Source organism: Artemia sp. Qi Xiang Cuo, chromosome 8 (assembly GCF_049724085.1).
Source record: "Artemia sp. Qi Xiang Cuo chromosome 8, ASM4972408v1, whole genome shotgun sequence".
Lineage (NCBI taxonomy): Eukaryota > Metazoa > Arthropoda > Branchiopoda > Anostraca > Artemiidae > Artemia > Artemia sp. Qi Xiang Cuo.
In genome coordinates, this window is record NC_142801.1 from 64,187,064 (window position 1) to 64,212,019 (window position 24,956).

The window sequence follows — 24,956 nt, forward strand, 5'->3', positions numbered from 1 at the left end:
CTGGGGGCATACAAGGTTTTTATAGAAGGCGTTGTCGTAGAAACTTCAAAAAAGGCTCATTCGACTGGAAATTCAAAGGAATAGTGCCCTTTTTAATAGTTGAAAGTGATTGGAGGGCAACTAGGGTAAAGGCACCGATGATTCGACAGTGCAATTTCGGAACCACTGTCGAAATTTTCCTTCAAAACGGGATAGCTCCGCTTAGCCGTGACTTAGAGCGCCATCTCTTGGAGCCGTCATTATATTTCGACGGTGCGAAACGTGGACACTATATCCGGTACACCCAGATAAGAAAAGAACATTCAATTTGGTCAGTTTCCTGTTTTCGACACGAAAGGAGCTCCCGACAATTTTTCAGGTATGTAATGTTCAAACTGTCATTACTTGGTTATTTATTGCAAGAAAAAGTTGGGATAAGCGTCAATGTGTCGAGATATATCTGATCTTCTCTGACATGTAGCCACATTAGCTTTTCCTTGATAAAATTAAATGAAAATGGCGACGGAAATTGCATTGTCGAAACTAGGTTCCAAGTGTCGAAAATTCTTGTTCGATGTAGTGGAATACCAGGCGGACTAAAAATGTTCCTTCAGCCGCATTCAAGCGTAAATATCAGCTTCTATCAAGGGATTTATTTCTTTGGCGAGTATCTCGTAGTAAAATTGTCGAAATTTTGGACAGACAACAACAGGCTCTGTCGAAATATAGGTGACGTTGTCAAAACTTCACTGAACATGTAAAACAGATGAGAAATAATAGGTGTTGAAATTCCAGGATCCACTGACGAAAACCATAGGCACCATAGCTGTTGAATTTATGGGTGCTTTCTGCGCAACAAGAGATTTTGATGATTATTATTTCTAATAATATTTCAGATGAAAGAACATTTAAACAAAAGGTTTTTTTTTAACTTTGAAGTTTTACTTACACACACTGGATTTTTCCATAATCTGAGTACCTGCCGCTTGGCCACATACCATGCAGAGGCGTAATTTGCTATGGGGCAGGGGGGGGGGCAGTTGCCCCCCCCAGATCTTTTTAGATTATAAACTTATATATCCTTCATCCGAATAAAAAATACAAATTTTATTGAATAAAAAATCTTATACGAAATGACGCGTAGGCCTACGTTTTGGACGAAACTAAGAATCTGCATTTGAAAATAAAATCCACTAAATCAAATAAATTTCTTGAAATCCACTCCCGTTTTCCTAGACCCTATCCCTTCAAAAATGCTAGTGAAACGATTTTACTGTATTGAATCAGTTATACTAAAAACTATTTGTATTTAATAATGTCTATTGAAATTTGTTCAACCAATTTTGTTATACCAAATACTGCGTACTTGAAACGATTTTGTTAGTTTTATTACTTCTACTTTTTGCATAGGCTTTTATACTTTTATACATTAAATGAAGTTGAAGAAAAACAAAGAAACAAGAATATACGTGTCAAATACACCAGGTTCTGCCCACAAGCATTCCCAAAGTATTTAGACGCGTGTCGAATTGGGTTCCGACTTGTGTCGAACCCAAAAAACAGGTAACTTTTTTTGTTTCGTTGAATTTGTAGGTGAAAATGCTCTAATTTCAGAAAATTGGAGTTTTGTACCCTTTCCAGACAAAACTTCAAACTTCTCATCAAAAAGTTAGATTTCTAGATGTTTTTCCTACATACTGAAACCCTTTTCAAACCGAAAGTCTTTAAATTAAGACTTCTAGAGTAGAAAAACTGGTTTTTTACAAAAAATGTCGAATCATCGGTGCCTTTACCCTACCCCCCCCACGCCCCTCATTCCCCCAAACTCACCCAATCGAAATTTTGAGATAGCCATTTTGTTCAGCGTAGTTGATTTACAGATAGAAAAAAGGTTTTTGAGGAGGAAAATCCCCCACAACCCTCAGGGCAAGGGTTTTAAGTTATGCTTTGGGGGCAAATTAGGTTTTTATAGAAGGCGTTGTCGCAGAAATTTCAAAAAAGGCTCATTCGATTAGAAATTCAAAGGGCTAGTGCCCTTTTTAATAGTAAAAAGTGATTTGAGGGCAACTAACCCCCCATTCACGCTCACCTTTTCCCCAAACACATCCAATCAAAATTTTGAGACAGCCATTTTATTAAACGTAGTTTTAAGTTCTGGAAATTAGGTCTTTGAGGATGACAACTCCCCCACGGCCCTCAGTGAAAGAGATTTAAGTTATGCCCTGGGGGCATATAAAGTTTTGTATAGACAACATTGTCGTAGAAACTTCAGAAAGAGCTCATTTGATTGGAAATTGAAAGTTCTAGTTCACTTTTTAAGCGTCAAAAGATATTGGAGGGTAACCAGCTTCCCACCCACCCCCCTAAACCCTATTGTTCCAAATGCACCTACTAAAAATTTTAAGATTTTAAGATATTTAGTTAAAAATGGTTCAGAGATTTTATAAGGCAAAATCCGGTGAGAACACAACTCCCCACGGCCCGAAGGCAGGCGTTATAAGTTATCCCCTGGAGGCATATATGGGTCTTACGGAAGGGATGCCCGTAATAACTTCAATAAGGTATCATTTCATTGGAAATTGAAAGTTCTAGTTCACTTTTTAAGAGTCAAAAGAGATTGGAGGGCACCTAGTCCCCCCCACCCCTTTTTTCCTCAAACCCATCCGATAAGAACTTTGAGATAGCTTTTTTTTAAATAGTTCAAAGACCATATAACAAAACCTCAGGGGTCAACACAGCCCCCTAGGGCCCGAGAGTAGTTGTTGTAAGTTATGCCCTTGGGGAATATATGGTACTTATTGAAGGGATGCTCGTAAAAATTTCAGAGATGGCTCATTTGATTGGAAATTGAAAGTTCTAGTTAAGTTTTTTTCAAGTCAAAATATATTGAAGGGCAACTAGCCCCCCACGCCCCTTTTCCCCAAATGCATCCAATAAAAATTTTGAGATAGGCATTAAGTTAAAAAATTTCTCAAATGTCAGATAACAAAAACTCAGGTGTTGTCAAAAACCCCCAGGACCCGGGGGCAGGCGTTGTAAGGTATGCCCTGAGGCAAATATTGTTCGTATGAAAGGGATGCTCGTATAAACTTCAGAGAGGGCTCATTTGATTGAATATTGAAATTTGAATTGATTGAATATTGAAGTTATTATGGAAGGCATACTCGTATAAACTTCAGAGAGGGTTCATTTGAATAGAAATCAAAAGTTGTAGTTCATTTTCTCAGAGTGAAACAGATCGGAGGGCAAATAGCCCCTCCCACCCTCCACGCTTTTGGGCGTATCGGATGGATAAACCCATCCGATAAAAATTTCAGGTAACCATTTTGTTAAAAATAGTTCAACCATCAGATATTGAAACTCCAAGGTCGACACAACCTCCCAGAGTCCAGGGACAGGCGTTATTAGTTATACTCTGGGGATTTATATGGTTTTTATAGAAGGGATACTCGTATAAACTTCAAAGAGGACTCATTTGATTGAAAATAGGAAGTTCTAGTTCATTTTTAAAGAGTCAAAAGAGACCGAAGCTTAATCTAGTCCCCCGAAAACCTTTTTCCCCAAACCCATCCGATAAAAATTTTAAATAGCAATTTTGTTAAAAATAGTTCAAACATCAGATAATAAACCCATTTTTGACACAAACCCATTTTTTCACTTTGATATTGTTACTTTGATATCAGTATTTATACTTTGATAAATATTGGATTTTTTTTTTTAAGTTTGATTTTGAAATAAGGAATTTTTAAAAACTTGAAATTTTTTGAAATCAAAAACGAACAAAAATTAATTAAAAAAAAACTTTCCGTAAAAATAAGTTTTTCAAAGAAAACTAAAGGCCATTTTAAAATTAAGCTAAGAAGATACAAATACCTTTTAAATTTCAAAATAAAAACGACCAGAAATTGCTATTAAAGAATAAATGAAACCCAAAACGAACAGAAATTAAATAAGCAATCATAGCAAAAACATACAAGTAATAATATAAATGAATAAAGAGATCTTGAAGCGAGCAATTCTTAGAATGAATATAGATGAAGCTTAAAACGAAAAAAAGATATTTTCCTATTGAAGTACAAATGAAACTTAAAAAGAACTTAAAACGAGTGAAACTTAAATTGAATATGCAAATTAAGCTTGAAACAAATAAAAATCACCACAAACAAGAGTTTGGGTATGACCTCCTTCTCTCCCTGTAAATGTCTAAAACCTACTGCGTCATTGGCGCTTTACTGAAAACTATATGCGTCTTGAACAGTCTTGGAAAGTATTAACAACATCAAATTGAGTATTTGATGTATAATGATATTAATTGTTGAAAGATCCATCAACTCAAGAATTTATTTCGCTGTAATTGTATTTTTATTTTCAATGCTGTAAGAACTGGAAAAGAAAGTATTTGTAATATAATCCGTTTGCAGTTAAGCGCCAATGACGCAGTAGTCTTTTGGTTTTTATTTACAGTTAGGAAAGGAGGCAGTATCCAATCACTTGTTTGTAGGGAAACTATATTCGTCTTTTAACAACTTTAAAAGCTTCTAAATTAAACTGAATATTTGATGTATAATGATATTAATTGCTGAAAGCTCATCAGTTCAAAATGTTACTATAATTTTAATGTTTATTTTCAGAGATAAGTACAAAAGAAAATATTTGTCACAAAATTGGTTTTCAGTAAAGCGTCAATGACGCAGTAGGTTTTAGACTTTTACAGTGAGAGAAGGAGGTCATGCCCAAACTCTTGTTTGAGGTGATTTTTGTTTCTTTCAAGCTTAATTTGCATGTTCAATTGAAGTTTCATTCGTTTTAAGATTTATTTATTAATTTAAATTAATATCTATTGTGTGTTTGTTTGCATTGATTGTTCATTTAATTTCTGGTTGTTTTCAGTTTTACTTATATTCCAATAACAAAATATTTTTTTTTCGTTTTAAGGTTGATTTTCATATTCAATCTAAGCATTACTCGCTTTAGACTTATTTATTCATTTATATCCTTACTTGTTTTATGTTTTTGCTATGATTGCTTATTTAATTTAAGTTCGTTTTGGGTTTCATTTATTCTTTAATAGTAATTTCTGGTCGTTTTGAGTTTGAATTTTAAAAGGTAATTGTATCTGCTGAGCTTAAGTTTAAAATATCCTTTACTTTCCTTTGAAAAACTTATTTTTTCAGAAAGTTTTTTTTAACTAATAGTGAAGAAAGATCCATGCTTTGTCAACATAAATGTATAAAAGACAAAACTTATTATTTGTATGTACCCATAGAGAATTTGCGTAATCATAGGCACCGCAATAGCGCTGCCTAAGTAAAGAACGATGTGGGCACAAGGTATTATTTACTTTTCTTCTTCTTTCTCCTTACCCGGGCACTTCGTATCGAAGGAGTTGTCGTAGAAACTTCGAAAAGGGCTCACTCGATTGGAAATTGGAGTGGCTAGTGCAATTTTTAATAGTTGAAAGTGATTGGAGGGCAACTAGCCCCCCCCCCCGCCCATCATTCCCCCAAACACATCCAATCAAAATTTTGAGATAGCCATTTTGTTCAGCGTAGTTATTTTCCAAATAGAAAACATGTTTTTGAGGAGGACACTCCCCCACAACCCTCGGGGCAAGGGTTTTAAGTTATGCCCTGGAGGCATATAAGATTTTTATAGAAGCCATTGTCGTAAAAAATTCAAAAAAGGCTCATTCAATTGGAAATTCAAAGGGCTAGTGCCCTTTTTAATAGTCGAACGTTATTGGAGGGCAACTAGCCCCCCACGCCCCTCAGTCCCCCAAACACATCCAATCAAAATTTTGAGATAGCCATTTTGTTCAGCGTCGTTGATTTCCAGATAGAAAAAATGTTTTTGAGGAGGACACTCCCCCACAACCCTCGGGGCAAAGGTTTTAAGTTATGCCCTGGAGGCATATAAGGTTTTTATAGAAGCCGTCGTCGTAGAAACTTCAAAAAATGCTCATTCGATTGGAAATTCAAAGGGCTAGTGCCCTTTTTAATAGTCGAAAGTGATTGGAGGGAAACTAGCCCCCCCCCCACGCCCATCAGTCCTTCAAATACATCCAATCAAAATTTTGTGATGGTCATTTTGTTCAGCGTAGTTGATTTCCAGATAGAAAATATCTTTTTGAGGAGAATACTCCCCCACAACCCTCACGGCAAGGGTTGAAAGTTATGCCCTGGGGGCATATAAGGTTTTTATAGAACGCGTTGTCGTAGAAACTTCAAAAAGGGTTCATTCGATTTGAAATTGAAACGGCTAGTGCCCTGTTTAATAGTCAAAAGTGATTGGAATGCAACTAACACCCTTTCCACGCCCACCATTTCCCCAGGCATATCCAATCAAAATTTTGAGATAGCCATTTTGTTCCACGCAGTTTAAAGTTCAGGAAATTAAACCTTTGAGCAGGACACTCCCCCCAAAGTGTTCAGGGTAAGGGTTATAAATTATGCCCTGAGGGCATATAAAGTTTTTTTTGAAAGCTTTTTTATGGAAATTTAAAAAAGGTGTTATTTAATTGAAAATCCAAAGGGCTAGTGCCCTTTTCAATAGTCGAAAGTGAATTGAAGGCAATTAACACCCCTCTGAAGCCAACCTTTTCCCAAACACATCCAATAAAAATTTTGAGATGGCCATTTTATTATACATGGTTGAAAGTTTTGGAAATTGGGTCTTTAAGGATGACAACCCCTCCCCCCCCCCACAACCCTAAGGGCAAGGGTTGTAAGTTATGCCCTGGAAGGATGTAAGGTTTTTATAGAAAGCGATGTTGTAAAAACATCAAAAAGGGCTCATTCAATTGAAAATTGAAAGGGCTAGTGCCCTTTTAATAGTCGAAACTGATTGAAGAGCAACTAACCCCGCTCTCACGCCCACCATTCCCCAGACACATCTAATCAAATTTTTGAGATATCTATTTTATTCAACGTAGTCGAAAGTTCTGGAAATTAGGTATTTTAGGATGATAACCCCCTCAGAGCCCTCGGTGCAAGGGTTTTAAATTATGCCCCTGGGGGCATATAAAGTTTATACAGAAAGTTGTTGTAAAAAATTCAAAAAGGGCTCATTTGTTTGGAAATTGGAATTGCCCTTTTTAATAGTCGAAAGTGAGTGGAGAGTAATTAGCCCCCCTCTTACGCCCACCATTTCCCCAAAAACATTCAATCAAAGTTAAGAGAAACCCATTTTGTTCAACGTAGTTGAAAAATCATGAAATTATGTATTTAAGGATGACAAACCCCCCAGAGCCCCAAGGGCAAAGGTTGTAAGTTTTTCCCTGGGGCATATAAGGTTTTTATAGATATAGTTGTCGTAAAATTTCAAAAGGGGCTAATTCAGTTTGAAATTGAGAGGACTAGTGCCCTATGTAATAGTCGAAAGTTATTGGAGGATAACTAACCCCCCTCTCACGCCTACCCTTCCTCCAAACACATTCAATCAAAATTTTCAGATAGCCATTTTGTTCAACGTAGTAGAAAGTTCAGGAAATTAGGTCATTGAGAATGACACCCCCCCCCCCAGCACTCACAGCAAGGGTTGTAAGCTTTTCCCTGGGAGCATAACAGATTTTTATCGAAATTTTTGTCGTAAAAACTTCAAAAGGGCTCTTTTGATAAGTAACAGTGAGGCCTAGTGTTATTCGTAATTAATGATAGTAATTGGAGAGTGACTACCGCAACTTTCAAACCCATCATTTCCTCAAACACATTCAACCAATATTTTGTAATGAGCATATTCTTTAACGTAGTTGACGAAAGTTCTGAAAATTCGGTTTTTGAGGATTACAATCACCCTAACAGAGCTTAGGATATGGGTTTTAATTTATGTCCAGGGGGCATATAAGGTGTTTATAGAAAGCGTTGTCGTTTCCAAAAGCGCTCATTCGACTGGAAATCGAAAGGCCTAGTGCCCTTTTTAATAGTGGAAAGTGATTGGAAGGCTTGATATTTTTATAGTAAAGATCGATGTGGGTATAATGTACTATTTTTTGTTGTTGTTGTTGTTGTTTAGACCAGGGCACTTCGTATCGAAGGAGTTGTCGTGGGAACTTCGAAAAGGGCTCATTTGATTGAAAATAGAAAGGGCTTTTTAGTTGTCGAAAGTGATTGGAGGACAACCAATCCCCCTCCCACGCCCACTCTCCCTTTTGCCCATTATGTTTAAAAACTAAATTTTGCCTTAAGATTAAATCAAAATGCACTGTGTTAATGGTAATTCCCAATAAGGGATCTTAGAAATATCCCAAGAACGACTGAGGGTATTATGTTCAAACATTCGGGACTGCTTCTGATCTTAAAATTTAACCAAGTTAAAATAGCGAAAATGTATCCAAGATATCAAAGAAAGTAAACAGATTTTTGCAAATGGTATCAAGTGTTCCATTTCACGTCAACTAGAGGAGGTATGAAACGAAATTAAACACTACTCTTTGTGTCCAGATTTTTAAAAGGGTGTATGTTGTTAAAAATTGCTGAAAATTTTTCTCCAGAATACAAATAGCCAGCCAAACTATGAACTCTTAAAAAACGAAAAGATTTAAAGTATTATTTTCATTTTCCCGGAAAAGACTATGTCAATATAGAACGAACAGAAATTAATTAAAAAAACTTTTTCCACAAAATAAGTTTTTCAAAGAGAAGTAAAGAACTCCATTAAACAAAAAGTGAGCAGAAATAAAATCAAACAATCTACCAAGCGTGAAACTACCACAAATCAGCATCGATAAATAAATGAAACCCAAAACAAGCAGAAATTATGATAAATAATCGAGTCAAACTCAAAACGAGCAGAATTTAACATAAGTTGGGCGCAAAAACCCTATGGCTTCCCAAGGCCAGAAAAAAATTTGCACCTTACTGAAAAAATACAAATGAATGTGCATTGACAGTTTAATATACATATACTGATATTTAGTAATCAAAATATTGATATTATTTGATTTATTAAAGTTATAAAGTAAAAACATTTATATATTTTTCAGTTAAGTGTAAATTTTGTTCTGGCCTTGGGAAAGCATAGGGGTTTTGAGTCCAACTTTTGTTAATTTCTGCTTGTTTTCAATTTGACTCAGTTAATTATTTTAATTTCTACTTGTTTTGGGTTTAATTTATTTATTGATGCTGATTTGTGGTAGTTTCACGTTTGGTAGGTTATTTGATTTTGTAGTTGCTCTTTTTATATAATAGGGTTCTTTGCTTTTCGTTGAAAAATTTATTTTGTGGAAAATGTTTTTTTTAATTAATTTCAGAAAAGAGGAGAAAATATCCCAAAAAGGGGTAAAATTTTGTTTTGAAATTACACAAAAAAAATGCAATATACCCAAGGGCCCTGGAATCAAGGTTTGAAGCTTCAACCTACAAAGCAAAAAATCCAAAATTCTGTCCTTTCCAAAGAGGAATGGTCATGGGTCCCAAGGATGTACACCCCCCCCCCCCAATTTTTTGCCTTTTTTCTAGGGTTTACTGTGCTAAGTCAATGGTCGTAGAATAGAGAAAAAGGATTCAAAAATTTTAAGAGTTGGCACAATTAATAGTTACCATTAGAGATCATAAAACAGCTGCCAATTTCTGAATATTTTGCACAGCAAAACAACAATGCTGGTCAGAAAAGGCCAAAATAATTGAGAGCAAGAATTAAGAGATAGCAAATAAATAATCCATTTGTTAATTAAAAACTTATTTTCCCATTGCAAGTACCAGGATGCCACAGCCATGACAAATAAGACAAATTAATACAATCAATGTGCTTTGAAACCTGAATTTATTTTGCTGACTAAGGCTGTATTCAAAGCTCAGGAAAACGATACCAGCAAGTCTAGTACCTTGAGGGGCACCACAGGTAATAGGAAGAAATGAACAGTTTGTGTCACTTTCATTCAAGGCAAAGACACACTGTTTACGGCCAGACAGGAAGTTGGCAACTAAAAGCTATATGTCAGTTTTGGCACCCATTTCACTTAAGTTTTCAAGAGCAACAAGGTGTCGGACCTAGTCAAATGCTTTTCTACTGTCGGTAATGGCAAGATCTATAAAGGATTTGCCCTTCTCTAGCCAGGATAGAATATCATTGTACAGCCCAATGAGATATGCTGAGGTGTTGGAGCCATGAAGGCATCTGTATTGATAAGGGTCTAATTGGGGCTCTATGTCATTCAAAATTAGCCTTAAAATAAATGTCTCTGTAATTTTCGCTATAGATGAGGTTAGCGAAATTGGCCTCAAATCATAACACAAATTTGGAGATGATTTCTTAGGTATCACTTTAATGTATGACTTTATCCAAGTATTTGGAAATTTGAGGACAGTCAGGCACATATTAATAATACTTGCTAGAGGCGTTGCTATGAAAGGAGCAAATTCACGCACAAGTCTCACAGGGATTTTGCCAGGATTAGATGAGCTCTTGGGTTTTAATTTGAGTAATTGATGAGAAACTTTATAAGGCTCTACTGGTGGTGCTTGCTATACTGTCTAGATTTTTAAAGAACCTGTGCAAGTCCTTCACTTGTAAAGCTTGGAAAAGTGCTGCATATAGCAGTGAAAAAACTATTCACCTCTGATGTTGTCAAACAAGAGTTGATGTCTTAAGAATTGGTAAATGGGGGTCTTGGGTTTTGCTGGTCAGGTTCTTTACTGAATTGTGCTATTTTTTGCAATGGGTAAACAGACATGGATCAACATGGATTGCAGCAAACAATTTCTTAGCTTTGCAGCAGAGGGCAGCCACTTTGTTGCACAAACATTTATCATGACTTTGAGACTGCTGTTTTATAAGAGCCTTGATTTCAGTTCTGATCCACAGGCAATCAGAGGAGGACTTGTAATCAGTCTTTTTTGGGAAGTGTTTCTTGTACTTTTCATACAAGATCAAGTTTAGGAGTTCTGTTTTTCTGTCCAAGGCTTGTTCATTGATCACTGCTGAGAAATCATACTGACTTATCCATCCTCCAAAGGACCATATGTTCATACCAGTAACAGGTCTTACTACAACTGGGACACATTTACCAGCTGCTTTGGGAGTTTTTGCCAGCCAGAACAGTATAATGGTCTGATTTTGCCAATGATCCCAGGTAGTGGGTTTTTGAGGTAGAAGCTTTCAAAATTTGTCAAAATCAAGTCTAGTGTACCACCAGCAATGTGAGTAGCAGTTTTGACAACTTGTTTCAGATCAAGGCTAGAAGCCAAATACTGCTTATTTATCTGATTAAAATCTCCACACACAACAATGGCAGGGCAGCTGAACTTGGTGCAGCAAAAATCTACCCCCTTTTGCAAATGCAAAAAAATTCTTTGTGGTTTCTTGCGTTTTCTGGATAGTAGATGGCTGCCAAAATAAGGCAAGAGAAGCACCAGGGTAGTTCATTAGGCTTTGTGTAAACTCACAAGAACTCATGCGCAGGGTCTTCAAACTGGGGCAGGAACCTGTGGGGATCTTGTTTCTGCAGAATATTGCTACACCACCACCATTACAACTGAGACCTCTGTCTTACCGTGCGATTTTTCTAGTGGTAAAAACTAGGATAATACAAGTTGCAAAGATATTTTAGATGAAGTCCTTTTTACTAGGCCCATCTTGAAATATAGTCAAATATGAAAAAATCAGTTTTAGGAAGAGGTTCAGAACCTGAATCATGTTCATGCCATGAAGTTGTTTTCATGCTTCTCTTCTCTTATTTCTGAGGCTTAGAGAATTACATAGTAGGCTACAGACCTATACCATTCTTAACTTTGGATTTTTTTTTTCATTTTGGTTTTTAGTCTACTTTCCTTTAATATTAGTTTAATCAGGATTAAGAAGAGAGAGTTTAAGAAGGAAAAACAGCTTTGATTTAAATATAGCAGTGACAGGCATACTAAACGTACTAAAAACAAAAGCAACAGCAAAACATTGATTAAAAAAAAAAAACTCTGAACATTTTGATTCCACATCTGGGAGCCTTATCAACAGGAAAAAAAAAGAAAAAACTTAGTTAATCATCTGAAGAAAAAGACAAAGAACGACACAAACCAAAGAGAAAAAAAGACAAAAAAATAAATAAAAGTCATACCCGAATAAAACTTCAAATGTACCACACAACTATAATCACAGATAAGACACCTAAATCTTTAGATGATTTTTCTCTATAAAATCAGATTGGCAAATGGGATCTATCAAAAATAAAATACAATTTTTATTTGAACAAAAACAAACCCAAAGTCACCATCCCTGATTAAATTTATAGGTTAACACCCTTGAACTGTTTAGATATGGCAAATAGGTCAACAAAACTCATGCATTATAAATTGAATGATTTTTTTTACTTGCAAGTTTAGCTGCTGTCTGTTGACTCCTGCCAGTCTTAACCTTATCCCAACTATTGCTTACACAGTTGTCAGCTGTTTGAGGACTATCATGTAAATTACCACTGTTAGAAAATTTTACCCACCCCTTAATTAAGAAATTATAGATGGAACTAATTCTAAAATCCCCTTCATCTCTATTGATACTAATCCCCCAATAGATAATTTTTTGAATTTCAATAATTTCTCTTAAGCCTTGCAAGAGGCCCACAGACATGTCTACAATTTTTGTCTGGTCAGATAATATGTTGTTGTTCAAATAAAAATGGTATTTTATTTTTTATAGATTTCATTTGCCAATCTGATCTTATAGAGGAAAATTATGTAAGATTTTGGCTTCTTATCTGTGATTACAGCTGTGCTGCACTTTGGAAGTTTTATTAAGATGTGACTTTTATTCATTTGTTTTGTCTTTTGTTCTTTTTTTCTCTTTTGTTTGTGTTGTCCTTTGTCTTTAGACAATAAACTAAGTGTTTTTTGTTTTTTTTTCTGTTGATAAAGGCTCCCAGATGTAAAGTCAAAATATTTGGAATTTTTTTTTATTAATTAATGTTTTGTTGTTGCTTTTGTTTTTAGTATGTTTTAGTATGCCTGTCACTGCTTTATTTAAATTAAACTTGTTTTTTTCTCTTAAACTCTCTCTTTTAAATGGAAAAGCAGTGCAGTCTAAGAAGTTATTTATCAGGATTTAGCAGAGGCATGAGGCACAATGTGCTTCCCTTGGGCTGTGTTTTCACTGTAAATCTATTTTAGATAGTAGTAAGCCCATCTAGAATTTTACCAACATGTTTACTTAGCTTTGATTTGAATCTACTTTTATTTGACTTAAAAGTCTTGAAAGCACATTTCAAAGAATTTGAGCAGCATTTTAAGGCATAGTAGGAACGTCAAAGTAATTCTATATGATCCACTTTATCCTATGTTATATAGGGGGTAAGATAGGTCAAAAAAACTATTTGGAAGAAAAGGAGCATAAATTGTGCCTCTAGTTGAGCTCCTCTCAACTTCCTTTTTTATTTCATTTCACAAATTTTAAACATAGAAAACCTTAATAATAGCCAAATTTGTGCATATACACTAGTTTGGACTAGCCTGCTGGTTGGTAAATCCAAACATTTTATGGAAGAGTTGTCTATAATATTAGCCATCTAGTTGACTAAAGAAACGTTTCTATACATAATGTTTGGCAAATGATTTATTCCCAGAAGGGCCACAAATAACTACTATCAAGAGTAGCTATAGGCTATCCTGGAAAGTAGTTGAAAGAATTTCAAGAAACAGTCTACTTTATGTTCTATTTGATAAATTAAACAAAAACTTACCAAGTTTGAAGTTTGATTGTAATTCTACTCCAAAGAAGGAGCGCCAGCGTAGCTGAGAGTTCAACGGAGATAGACCTTTGCAATCGCCTCGATTGACCAAAACAAAACCAGTATTTTAAAGTCATTATAATATGCGGTGGTTAAGCTCATGATGAAACGCTGAGAGTTCAATCGGGAAGGGAAATTGGGAGGGCGGTTGAACTCTCAGCTACGCTGGCGCTCCTTCTTTTGAGTAGAATTACAATCAAACTTCAAACTTGGTAAGTTTTTGTTTAATTTATAAATTCTACTCCAAAAGGAGCGCCTTAGCTCCGCCTTCGAGTTCAACTGACATTTTAAAGTTCAGCATGAGCTATACCAACACTAATGATGAATAATAGCCCCATACATTAAAAGGAGCTGTTTTACAAAAATTCATTTATAAGACGATATTTAAAAAATAGCACTCTACAGTGAGTAAATTCAAAAGACAGATAACTGCTGACCACTTTAAATTGGTTTATCGTAAAACCTTGCAAACACTTTGGTATTTTTCCATCCTACATATTTTATGATTTGATCTACATCAAGTCCTCTTGCTTTAAGGTGGGACGTTGAGGCAGACCCTGTGCTATGAGCACCATAAACACTGATATCTATACCTGCAAGAAATAAAACTTCTTTTATACATCTAGAAATAGATGACTTGGACACAGCAGTATGAGGCTTACGATATGTAAGAAAAAGTGCGTCGTTTCTATTTGGATATGATGTCATTCTAATATACCTAGCTAGGTGCGTCGCCGGACACAGGGACGACTCTTGAAAAGGTCGAAATTTAACTACTGATTTGTGGTTGCCCGGTTTCGATCTTTTTACCAATACATTGATTTGAAAATCAAAACTTCCATCGTCATATGTACCATATTACTAAGATATAAACTGGTCAAAAACTGAACTCTTTCACAAGCTGATAAAATCCATAAAACTGCTAATTTTTGTGTTAGTGTCTTTAATTGAAGATTTTCGATATCCCAAGCTGGCAGTCTAAAGAGATCGAATACACATTTTACATCCCAAATACTTGAAATCTTTGGTAGACTAGGCCTTCTATTAAAGACACCTCTCATAAACTTCTTGGTGATGTGATTACTGCCTAACTGAAGGCTTGGTAGAATTGCCGATAAAGCACTCCTCGCAGTATTAATAGCACTGTATCCAACACCTGAGTGAAAAAGTTCCATAAGAAATGTCAAAGTCTCCGGTAGAGTTGCCTCCAAGGCCTGGATTGTGTTTCTTCCACAAAAGTCGATCCATTTTTCAATGTAAACTTTGTACTGGCGCTTAGTTGAACTCCGCCACCCATCCATGATAATATCGACTGTGGAGGGAGAATATCCGTGGTGGTGAAGCCCTTGCCGGAGACGACGCAAGCCGCTAGGTGTAATGTATTGGACAATGGATGGTGCAAGGTTGGTTTCTGTGGGAGAGACAAAGTAAAATTATCATTTGGTAGAAATATTGGACTTCCTATTAAAAGCTTTAATAGTAAGGGATACCATACTTGTGTGGTCCAATTTGGAAAGATCAAAATACCAGTGGCCTGATCTGTTTCCACCATCTGAAGGGTCCTCAGAAGCAAATTAAATAGGGGGAATGCATAACAGAAATGAGGTTTACTACTCATTCTAAATGTATCTATGAAAAAACAACCTGGATCTGGTTTCCAAGAAACAAATGGTTTAATCTGAAAATTTAATCTAGTCGCAAACAAATCAACATCTTTTGACTGATATACCAAAAAATTCAAAACAGTAAATATTTCAGAATCCAATTTCCATTCCTTTTCATTATCAAATTTTTGTGATGCCTTATCCGCAATATTAACAACCCCAGGAACATGTTCTGCAGATATCCATCCTTTGCCCTGCAGTACTACCTGCCAGACCTTATTTGCGAAATAATTAAAAAATTTAGATTTTGATCCTCCCATTTTATTTATATAAGCTACTGTGGTTATATTGTCAGAACGCAGCCGAACATGCATGACTTTATTATCATGGGCAAAACATTTTAATCCCAGATAGACAGCCTTCGTTTCTAAGACATTGATATCAAATCTCTTCTCTTCTGAGGACCATTCACCTGTGGCCGTTTTCATGGAATATTCATCCACGAGTTCCCAACCTAGTTTCGACGCATCACTACATAAATATTTGTCAATTGATTTAGATTCAATTGCTTTAGAAGCATGATTGGCAATATCCAACCACCATTGTAGTTCCGAATTTACATCGGATGTTAAAATTATCCTTGCCGCAAAATTACCCTTCGCGTACCTTAATCCTCGAGTTTTCAACGATTCCGCTTTTCGGTAATATAAAGGCCCTAATTCTACTGCTGGAAATGTTGAAACAAGAACGCCAAGAGTTTTAGCCAATTCTTGAATCGTAGTCAATTTTTGACTAAGAATTTTTGAAACCAAATGTATAACTTTTTTAATTTTTCTTTCCGGCAGGAAAATACGCATTGATCGCGAATCCAACAAAAAGCCCAGAAATTCTATTTGTTGGCTTGGAATGAGAACTGACTTTCCCTGGTGGATCACAAACCCCAGTTCTGACAGTAATTTCACTGTTTCATAGACATTATTTTGACACTCGAAATATGACCTTCCCAGAAGGAGAGAATCGTCTAAATACGTAACTGACAAATACCCTTTTCTTCGAAGGAGAGAGATAACAGGTTTCATAAGTTTTGCAAGAACCCTCGGGGCAGATGATAAGCCATTCGGCATTAAAGTGAACGCATAACAAGGGTCAACTTTAAAACAAAGCCACATTTGATCTTCAAAATCAACAGGGCATGAATAATAAAAATCGACTAGGTCAATAGAGGCCATATAACAATTTTTTGTCATCAAAAAAACCGTAGAATGAACACTTTTCATTTTAAAATGGTAATATTTAATGTTTTCATTTAAATTTTTAAGATTAAGAATAAACCGGGTAGACCCATCTTTCTTTGGGACTGTAAAAACGGGAGAAATACAACGTATTTCCTTTATTCTGAAGTCAGGTACTTTAACAATAACACCTTTATGCAATAAAATATCAACTTCTTTTCTTATAGCCTCTATTTCTTCAAATGTAAAACTTTTGTTTTTTGTTTTCAAAGCTTTTAGTGGTGTTTTCTCAAATTCAATCTTATAGCCTGAGGCTAAAATATTCAAAATATTCAAATCACTGGTTATTGACTGCCATTTTGAGATGTACTTACTAATTCTCCCAGCTTTAAAGTTATCAGCCAAATGTTGTGACTGCCTATTGAAATTAACAACAAAATCATAAAAATCAAGAGCAGGGTATGATAAATAGTACATACCAGTTATTTGCGCTCCCTTTTCTGGAAATTCTGGAATTTCTGGAATTTGGACCCCGCGTGACGGTCCTGGCCCTGCTTTCTGTGATAATTTGGACGGGGGGCCTTGCTCTGCTATCGACGATAACGGTAGGCCCCCCCTTGCACGTTTTTTGGTTTTCTAAAGGATTTTTTTAAATCCGCCACGGATTTAGCTTTAGATGTTGTTTTGGCAATATCTTTGCCAAAAACATACTCCGTGACTTTGACTTCAGGAGCACACAAAGCTGATGCTACAGTGGGATCTGGGCTCAATTCGAATTTCATCGCATGACGTCTTTTTAAACTTAGATTGTAATTGGTGAGGCCAAGCATGTGAACTGCATCAGTAAGGTTTTTGACAACCTTTTCTTTAATATGCTCATTTTCTAGCTCAAGAATCGCATTTGCTGCCTCTAAAACACAAAATGTTGAGTGAGCAATTGTCGGCTGCACTTGAAGTGCCTTAGCATCCCTCTGTTTAGCCTGTGATGAGAGAATAGCCCAAATTTCCCTATTCACCTTTGGAGGAACAATTTTTTCGGTATTCGCAGGCCTAGGGTGGTGCTAAAATAACTCTTAGCTTCACTATTTCCAAAGGCTGAGAAAAAGCTCTATTTGCAACTTTGGCAAGTTTCTTATGGATCTTGGGACCCTCTTTGGTACCAGAATGTTCTTCAGAAATCTTTTTGAATAGAGCGTCATTTGATGTGTTTTCTTTTAATCTTTTACCTTTGTGTTTTTCCGGAGAAGCCTTCTGCTTTGTGTCATGGATTTTTGTGGGGCTCCGAGAGCAAGATTTTTCGTTCCTAGAACTAATTTCAGGGCTCCGAGAGCCATACCGAGCACGAGTTTGAAACTCTGGGCTCCGAGAGCCATTTGTTTGATCTCTATCACTCTCACTTGAGAGTATTCTGCGACGCGAATGAGTTTTATATTGCCTGCCACGCCTCTCACGATCATAATCTTCATCGATTAAATTGTCCAACAATCCAATCACTAACTCACTATCACTCATTATTTAATTTGGTCTGAATCAAAGCGAATGCTAATGTCAACTGGTTTTGTTTTGGTCAATCGAGGTGATTGCAAAGGTCTATCTCAGTTGAACTCGAAGGCGGAGCTAAGGCGCTCCTTTTGGAGTAGAATCTGAATTAAACACTGTTTAACAAAATTATTGCTTCATCATGTTTTGAAAAACTTGTATTCATTGGAATCCCATAGGTAATTTCAGTAACCCCCTAATACCTTGATATAACCCTAGGCTAAACACTAAGTTTGCTGGGTTTCTTTTTTTCTAAGATAAAAAGCAGAAAAACTTGGGCACTACCAATCAATTCATACTTATTGATATATACAATCTTGCAGCAAGAAAATGGGAGTCAGCCTGGCAAGTATGGGCAGGATATGAAAAACAATTAGGAATCAAATTTAAAAAAATTTAGTTTTTTCAACTAAAAGCAAGCACCAGCATTAAAACTTAAAAAAGACAGAAATAATTCTATATATGAGAGGAGCTGCCCCCTCCTCAACTCCCTAATCCCTATACTAAATTTTGAATTTTTATCAAAATCCCTTAAGATTAGCACCTGAAACAAAAGGGCCATAGAATTGGGATGTTTACTGTTTACTGTTTATTTGATTAATTCAACATAACAAAAAACATATACCCCCAACAGAGAGCAAAGCTCGGGATAAAAAGCTTTTTTAAAGCACAACTAAAAAAAAAACTTTAGCAAAACAAGGAAGGAGTAAACCCTTTTTTTAATTACTGTTCATGTTGTTTATTAAAATAAGTTTGAAGAAAGTCTTTTCTTCCTGTAGATTGATTAGTATTTACTGTAAAGTAATAAAGAAGAAGAGAGTTTGACTGAAAAATAGGCCTACAGTTTGAATAGGTTATATAGAGTTGGTTATATATTTTCTCATCAGGGGGGGGGGGGTAAAGTGAAGCAATACACATCTAGAAATGAGATAAGTAAGTGTTTAAGATGGTTTTAACACTGTTTTCAGAATCTCTGGAGGTAAAATTCTACTTTAGCTACTTTTGGTCATCTTAGAAAGGGGTTAGGTTAAGAAAATGAAACTTTTAGGGATGGGTCTACAGGCTAGAGTATGTCCTGGGAAGGTATTCTGAAGTACCTACCTCCACTCCTTCTCCCTCAAGAGGGTCCTGACCTTTAAAATCTGTGTGTTATAAAAGTGAAACTTTGCAAAATAGATCTTCTGCTTAAATAAAGTACAACAAAATTGTTTTCAGCTTAACAACTTTGCTCAGTCCCAATTTATAAAGTTTTAAATATATGCAAAAACATTTCCTAAATTTTGAAAACAAAGCACTGCTATGGCTTAAAATTCTATTCAAATAACAGGGATTGCATTTCAGAACTAAAGTCAGAGAGAAAGAAACTGATAACATGTTGTTTTGTCAAAAATTCACCTGTCATGTAGGCAAATTTCAGGACCCTCTAGAGAGAGTAGTGGATGTGGGTGCTTCAAAATACCATCTCAGGGCATGTTTTAGCCTATAGACCCATCCCTAAAAGTCTCATTTTCCTAACCTGACCTCTTTCCAAGATAATCAGATAATCTACTTTCCAAGTAGAATTTTACCTTTCTGGAAACTATCTCTTAACAGACTGCTGGTCCTGACAACATTCACTCACATGTTAAAAAATGACTTTTCAGAACAGCCAGCAAATTTACCCACTTGCAACCTCGCGAAGTCCTAAATGGGGTTCCCCAGGGAACTGTTCTTGGACCCATACTGTTTCTTCTTTACATTAATGACATCATACCTGAAGTCAGCACTAACTTTAATACCTGAAGTTAATAAACCTTTAAACTGATGATTCAAGACTACTTAGTGTACTTCACAAATCATCAATAGGCCTACAACCCAACCTTGATCAAATAGCCTAAAGGCATGTGCAGACAGGTGGCTTATCTCTTTTCAAAATGTGTCACTATTGTTTTTGGCCACAATAATCCTCAGCACCAATATACTATGATTGATAACCATTTATTGTTGATAAAATAAAAAAACAAGTTTTTTAAACTGAAAGTAAGGAGCAACATTAAAACTTAAAACAAACAGAAATTATTCTGTATATGAAAGGGGCTGTCCCCTCCTCAATGCTTTGCTCTTTATGCTAAAGTTTTTTATTGTTTTAAAAAATAAAGTTGTGAGACAGAGTCAACTTTAGCGTAAAGAGCAAGGCATTGAGGAGGAGACAGCCCCTTTCATATACAGAATAATTTCTGTTTGTTTTAAGTTTTAATGTTGCTCCTTACTTTCAGTTTAAAAAACTTGTTTTTTTTATTTAATTTCTGATCGTTTTTTAGTTAATGCAGCTTTTATTTTGGCTCACCATCATCGAATAAGTAAACAAAATTTGCATAAAAATTTTACTTTTCTTTTGCTAAATGGATGTCTAAATTTGGTTATGACATAATTTACAACTTAACTTATGTAACTAACTTCTATATTTGTGTATTTTTCTTCTGGCAAAAAATACAAAGTTGCAGACTTTTGCAGATATGAGCTTGAAACCTATGTAATATGGTTTTTTGATACACTGAATCTGATGGTGTGATTTTCATTAAAATTCTTTCACTTGTAGGGGATGTTTCCCCCCTATTTAAAAATCAGGTAAATTTTCTCAGGCTTGTAGCCTTTGATGAGTAATACTAAACTTAATAAAATTTATATATTTAGAATCAGCATTATACACACATTCTTTTGATACATTTATTGACATCAAAATTCCGTTTTTAAAAGTTTTGATTACTATTGAGCCATATTGCTTGTTCTTTTTATTACGTATATGTTATTATGTATATGAGGGGGTTCTCCCCTTAGTCAATACCACACTCTTTACATTAAAAGTTAAAAAAAAAATAATTCACAAACCCCTGAATCACAAAGGCCGTTTAATTAGAATAGATAGCTCCTTTGAAAGCACTAAAAAAAACTGTAGCGTAAAGACCGAGGTATTGACTTGGGGTAGAACCCCCTCACATACGTTATAATTTCTGTTTGTTTTAAGTTCTAATGTTGCTTCTTACTTTCAGTTGAAAAAACTTGTTTTTTTTATTTTTAATTTCTTTTTAAATAATGTTTGTTTTTTAAATAATGCTTGGAAATCTGGCGCCCCCTTCATAGAAATGTCCCTTACCCCAAAGAAACATCCTCCACAGAAAGATTGTCCAGAGAAACCCCCTCCTCTAGACCCCCCCCCTCCAGAAAAAAATCCTTCCTGAAAATGTCTGTATACTTCCCAATAACCAATAAATAATGCTGGCAATTCTGGCGACCCCTTCATGGCAATTTCCCTTCCCCCATGAAAACTTCCTTCATGGACAGATCCTCCAACATAACCCCCAACCCCCCCCCACTACCAGAAAAAACCCTCCTGAAAACGTGTGTATACTTCCCAATAACCAATACTATATGATAACATTGGGTAAAGTTCATAACTTTTAGCCCTCCCCCTGGGGATTTTGGGGGAGTCATCCTGAAAGACATATTTATCCTATTTTCGACCATACTGAACAAAATGGCTATCTCAAAATTTTGATCGGGTGACTTTGGGAAAAAAATAATGATGGAGGGGGCCTAGTTGCCCTCCATTTTTTTGGTCACTTAAGAAGGGCACTAGAACTTTTAATTTCTGTTCGAATGAGCCCTCCCATGATATTCTAGGACGACTGGGTTGATACAATAACCCCTGGGGAAAAAAAAAAAAAACATGCATCTGTGATATTTCTTCTAGCAAAAAATGCAAAATTCCACATTTTTGTAGATAGGAGCTTGAAACCTCTGCAGTAGGGTTCTCTGATATGCTGAATATGATGGTGTGATTTTAATCAAGGTTCTTTAGATTACAGGGGGTCTTTCCCCCTTTTTTCGAAAACCAGCCAAATTTTCTCAGGCACGTAACTTTTGATGGGTAGCACTAAACTTGATGAAAGTTATATATTTGAAATCAGCATTGAAATCTGATTCTTCTGATGTATCTATTGGTATCAAAAACCTGTTTTCTAGAGTTTTGGTTACCATTGAGCTGGGTCACTCCTTACTTACAGTTCATTACCATGAACTGTTTGATTGTGGTTTAATTGTTGTTTTTAACTTTTTTTTATACCCAAAAATAAGAAAAAAGTGTATCATCTTTAAGTGTCCCTTAAGGGGCTTAAAATTGAACTTCTGAGTAAAACAACAATTATGTTTGAAATGAGCACAAAAAAGGCATCAAGTGGTATATTCACCAAATTCATAGCTCAGTAAAGCAGCATTAAAATGTATGTCTAGCTAGAATTCCATGTCTAGACATGTGTCTAGCCAGACTTCAATGTCTCAGCAACAACCATTCACAAGTAAAATTTGGTGCTACGCTAAAACTACAAATTTAGTTTCAAATAGATTACAGTTGTCATTTCTAGCCTATCAAGAGAGTTTATGCAGGCAAAACTTTAAAAATTATAATCACTATTTTTACTGTCACAAAATAATCAATGAGATAAGCCAAACAATTGCCTTAGTGTGTTTCACTATTAGCCTATGTCTGGTGCTGAATATTTGCCTAAAATGAAAAAAAAAACAATTAATGAGAAAACAAAAACCAAATTTCAGTTTAAAAATGTAAACATAGATGATGAAAATAGCAGAACTTGACACATTCAGATTGGCTGTAACCAAAATCCTAGACATTAAGTTCTAGAGTCTAGAACTCAAAGTATAGCCAAGTGCCTTGTCTAGCATGTCTAGATAAGCACCAAATTTTACTTGAGAAGGATATCCACCACATGGTTAATATGGGAGTACAAGGGAACGTTTACAAGGGAACGTTTTTTTTATATATTCTATATAATATAATTAAAAACTACAAGAAAAATGTAAATTAAACAGACATCCACCACATGGCTAATATGGGAGTACAGTTCATTTGTGATCTAAATGGATGTTATATTTAGATTGAGGATACAATTATATGTATATATTTGCACATTAGGTGGGTGGGGGTATATATTTTGTGAATATAGGCTACAGGTTCTAAGAAATTCATGAATTCTTTAAAAAAAAAACTGGAAAAAAGGGAAAGAGGTGGAGATAAAGGCTCTCCCCCTGCAAAATATGTTAACTAGGATTATTCTGCATATTATGGAGTAAAAATTGTTTTCTTAACATGTTTCCTTGTCAAGCTGGACTACTAGGCTTAAAATACTGGTTGCCTGGTTGGCTAATTTAAAGATTTGTATATATAGACTGTCAAATTAGCCATCTGGTGGTATTCCACATGTGAACACTGCTTAATGGGAGTATCTCCAATTTAAAATTTTTATCCCAATTTGCTCTGTTTTCTTATCAGTTTTATGAATAAATATGTTAGTTTTTTACATTGTCTAGGGCTAAAAGAAGCCATTAGAGGGGGGCTGGGGGTGAATTGTCTAAAATGCAAACAAAACCAGTAATCTAGGCTAAAATCTCTCTCTTTTTCTTCTTGTATGTCTCCTTCTGAAGAGCTGCTATTCTATGTTTTTACAATATACTCTATACATAATTAAAAAGGTTGCTCATTTAGGTTAGGATAATACTGGATAGGCTACTGACCAATTCTATCTATTATGTAATAACCCCAGTAATGTTAGCCTAGGTTACCTTAAAATCAGAAATGGAGCTAAGCTAAATAATTTTTAAAACGATTAAAAATCAGAAAACTAACATGGCATAAAAACCTGAAAGATTGTTAACTAATTGTCCAAGAGCTTTAGTTTTCCTTAAAACTGAGGCCATTATTGAAAACCTCCAAACTTTTTGCCAATATTTTCAATGAAAACGGTCAGATGGTCATAGCATATGAATGAATAGATGGCCTTTAAACAAATGAAAGTAACAACTGAAAGTAGGAGCAACAATAAAACTCAAAAAGAACAGAAATTATTCTGTATATGAAGAGGTTTCCCCCTCCACAATACCTGGCTCCACGCTAAAGAGCCAGCACTTTTAAAAAAGCTTCATGTTCTAATTAAGGGACACTTGTGTTTTAGGAGTCGTTCTTAAAATATTGGGATAACTTTTTTGTAAAGGGCATTTATTGAGGAGGGGGTGGTAACCGCTTCATTTTGAATTTTAATGTAACTTCTTACTTTCAGTGGAAAACTCCTTTTTCTATTCATTTTCTTATTGTTTTTCAAATAGTGGCGATAAATCTCCACGAACAATCCCCGCCCCCACGAAAACTCCGTGGAAAGTTCCTCCCACGTAAAATACACCTCCCCGGTAAAATTCCATGCAGACAGTGCCATCCTCACTGAAACCCCCTCCCCCTCCCGTTAAACTTTCTGCAGAAGATTCAGGTTGAAAATTTTCCCGTGGCGTACTTTCATTTGAAAAAGGTTTAAATTCTAATCGTTTTTCCGATCATTCTGGAAAATCGCACTTCCGTGGTAATTTTTTCCAGAAATCCAAATACGCTGTAACTTTCCCCGGAAAATTTTCCCCGAAGATCTCCAAAAGCAAAATTGAGTTAACAAAGAGAAAGTAACAAAAATAAAAATAATTTCGTATAAGAATTCTGTCAAATATCACCCGTGTAAAATTTCCCCTGGAAAATTCACCCCCAGAGACTTCCCTCCCCACGGTAAATTATCCCCAAGGAAACTCATCCTAAGTACAAAATCCACCCCCCCCCTCCGAAAATGTCTGTATACTTCCCAATTACAAATACTATACGTAAACAATGGGCAAATTTTATAACTTAAAGGCCTATCTTCAGGGTAGTCCCCGAAGCCGTGCCACGCCGAAATGACGGCGACGAATGTGTGATTCAGTATCGGCGGCGGCGAATTTTTTTGGCGGCGTGGCGCCGCCGATTTTAGACCGGCGGCGCGCCACGGCGCGCCGATTTTTCCAATTAAAAATAATAATAAAAATTCC

The 24,956-nt window shown here is 35.7% G+C and overlaps 1 protein-coding gene and 1 pseudogene across 1 annotated transcript in view; both read right to left on the reverse strand.

Moving 5' to 3' along the window:
- The window catches only part of ND-49 (NADH dehydrogenase (ubiquinone) 49 kDa subunit), a 61,360-nt gene extending 37,485 nt beyond the window's left edge, over window positions 1-23,875 (reverse strand). Inside the window, exon 1 of the mRNA XM_089093062.1 lies at window positions 23,743-23,875. Within this exon, the coding sequence (XP_088949188.1) occupies window positions 23,743-23,813 (71 nt within the window). The 5' untranslated portion in view covers window positions 23,814-23,875. The remainder of the gene's footprint in view (window positions 1-23,742) is intronic.
- On the reverse strand, window positions 17,006-18,063 carry LOC148949691 (uncharacterized; annotated as a pseudogene).
- Window positions 23,876-24,956: the final 1,081 nt, after the last annotated feature.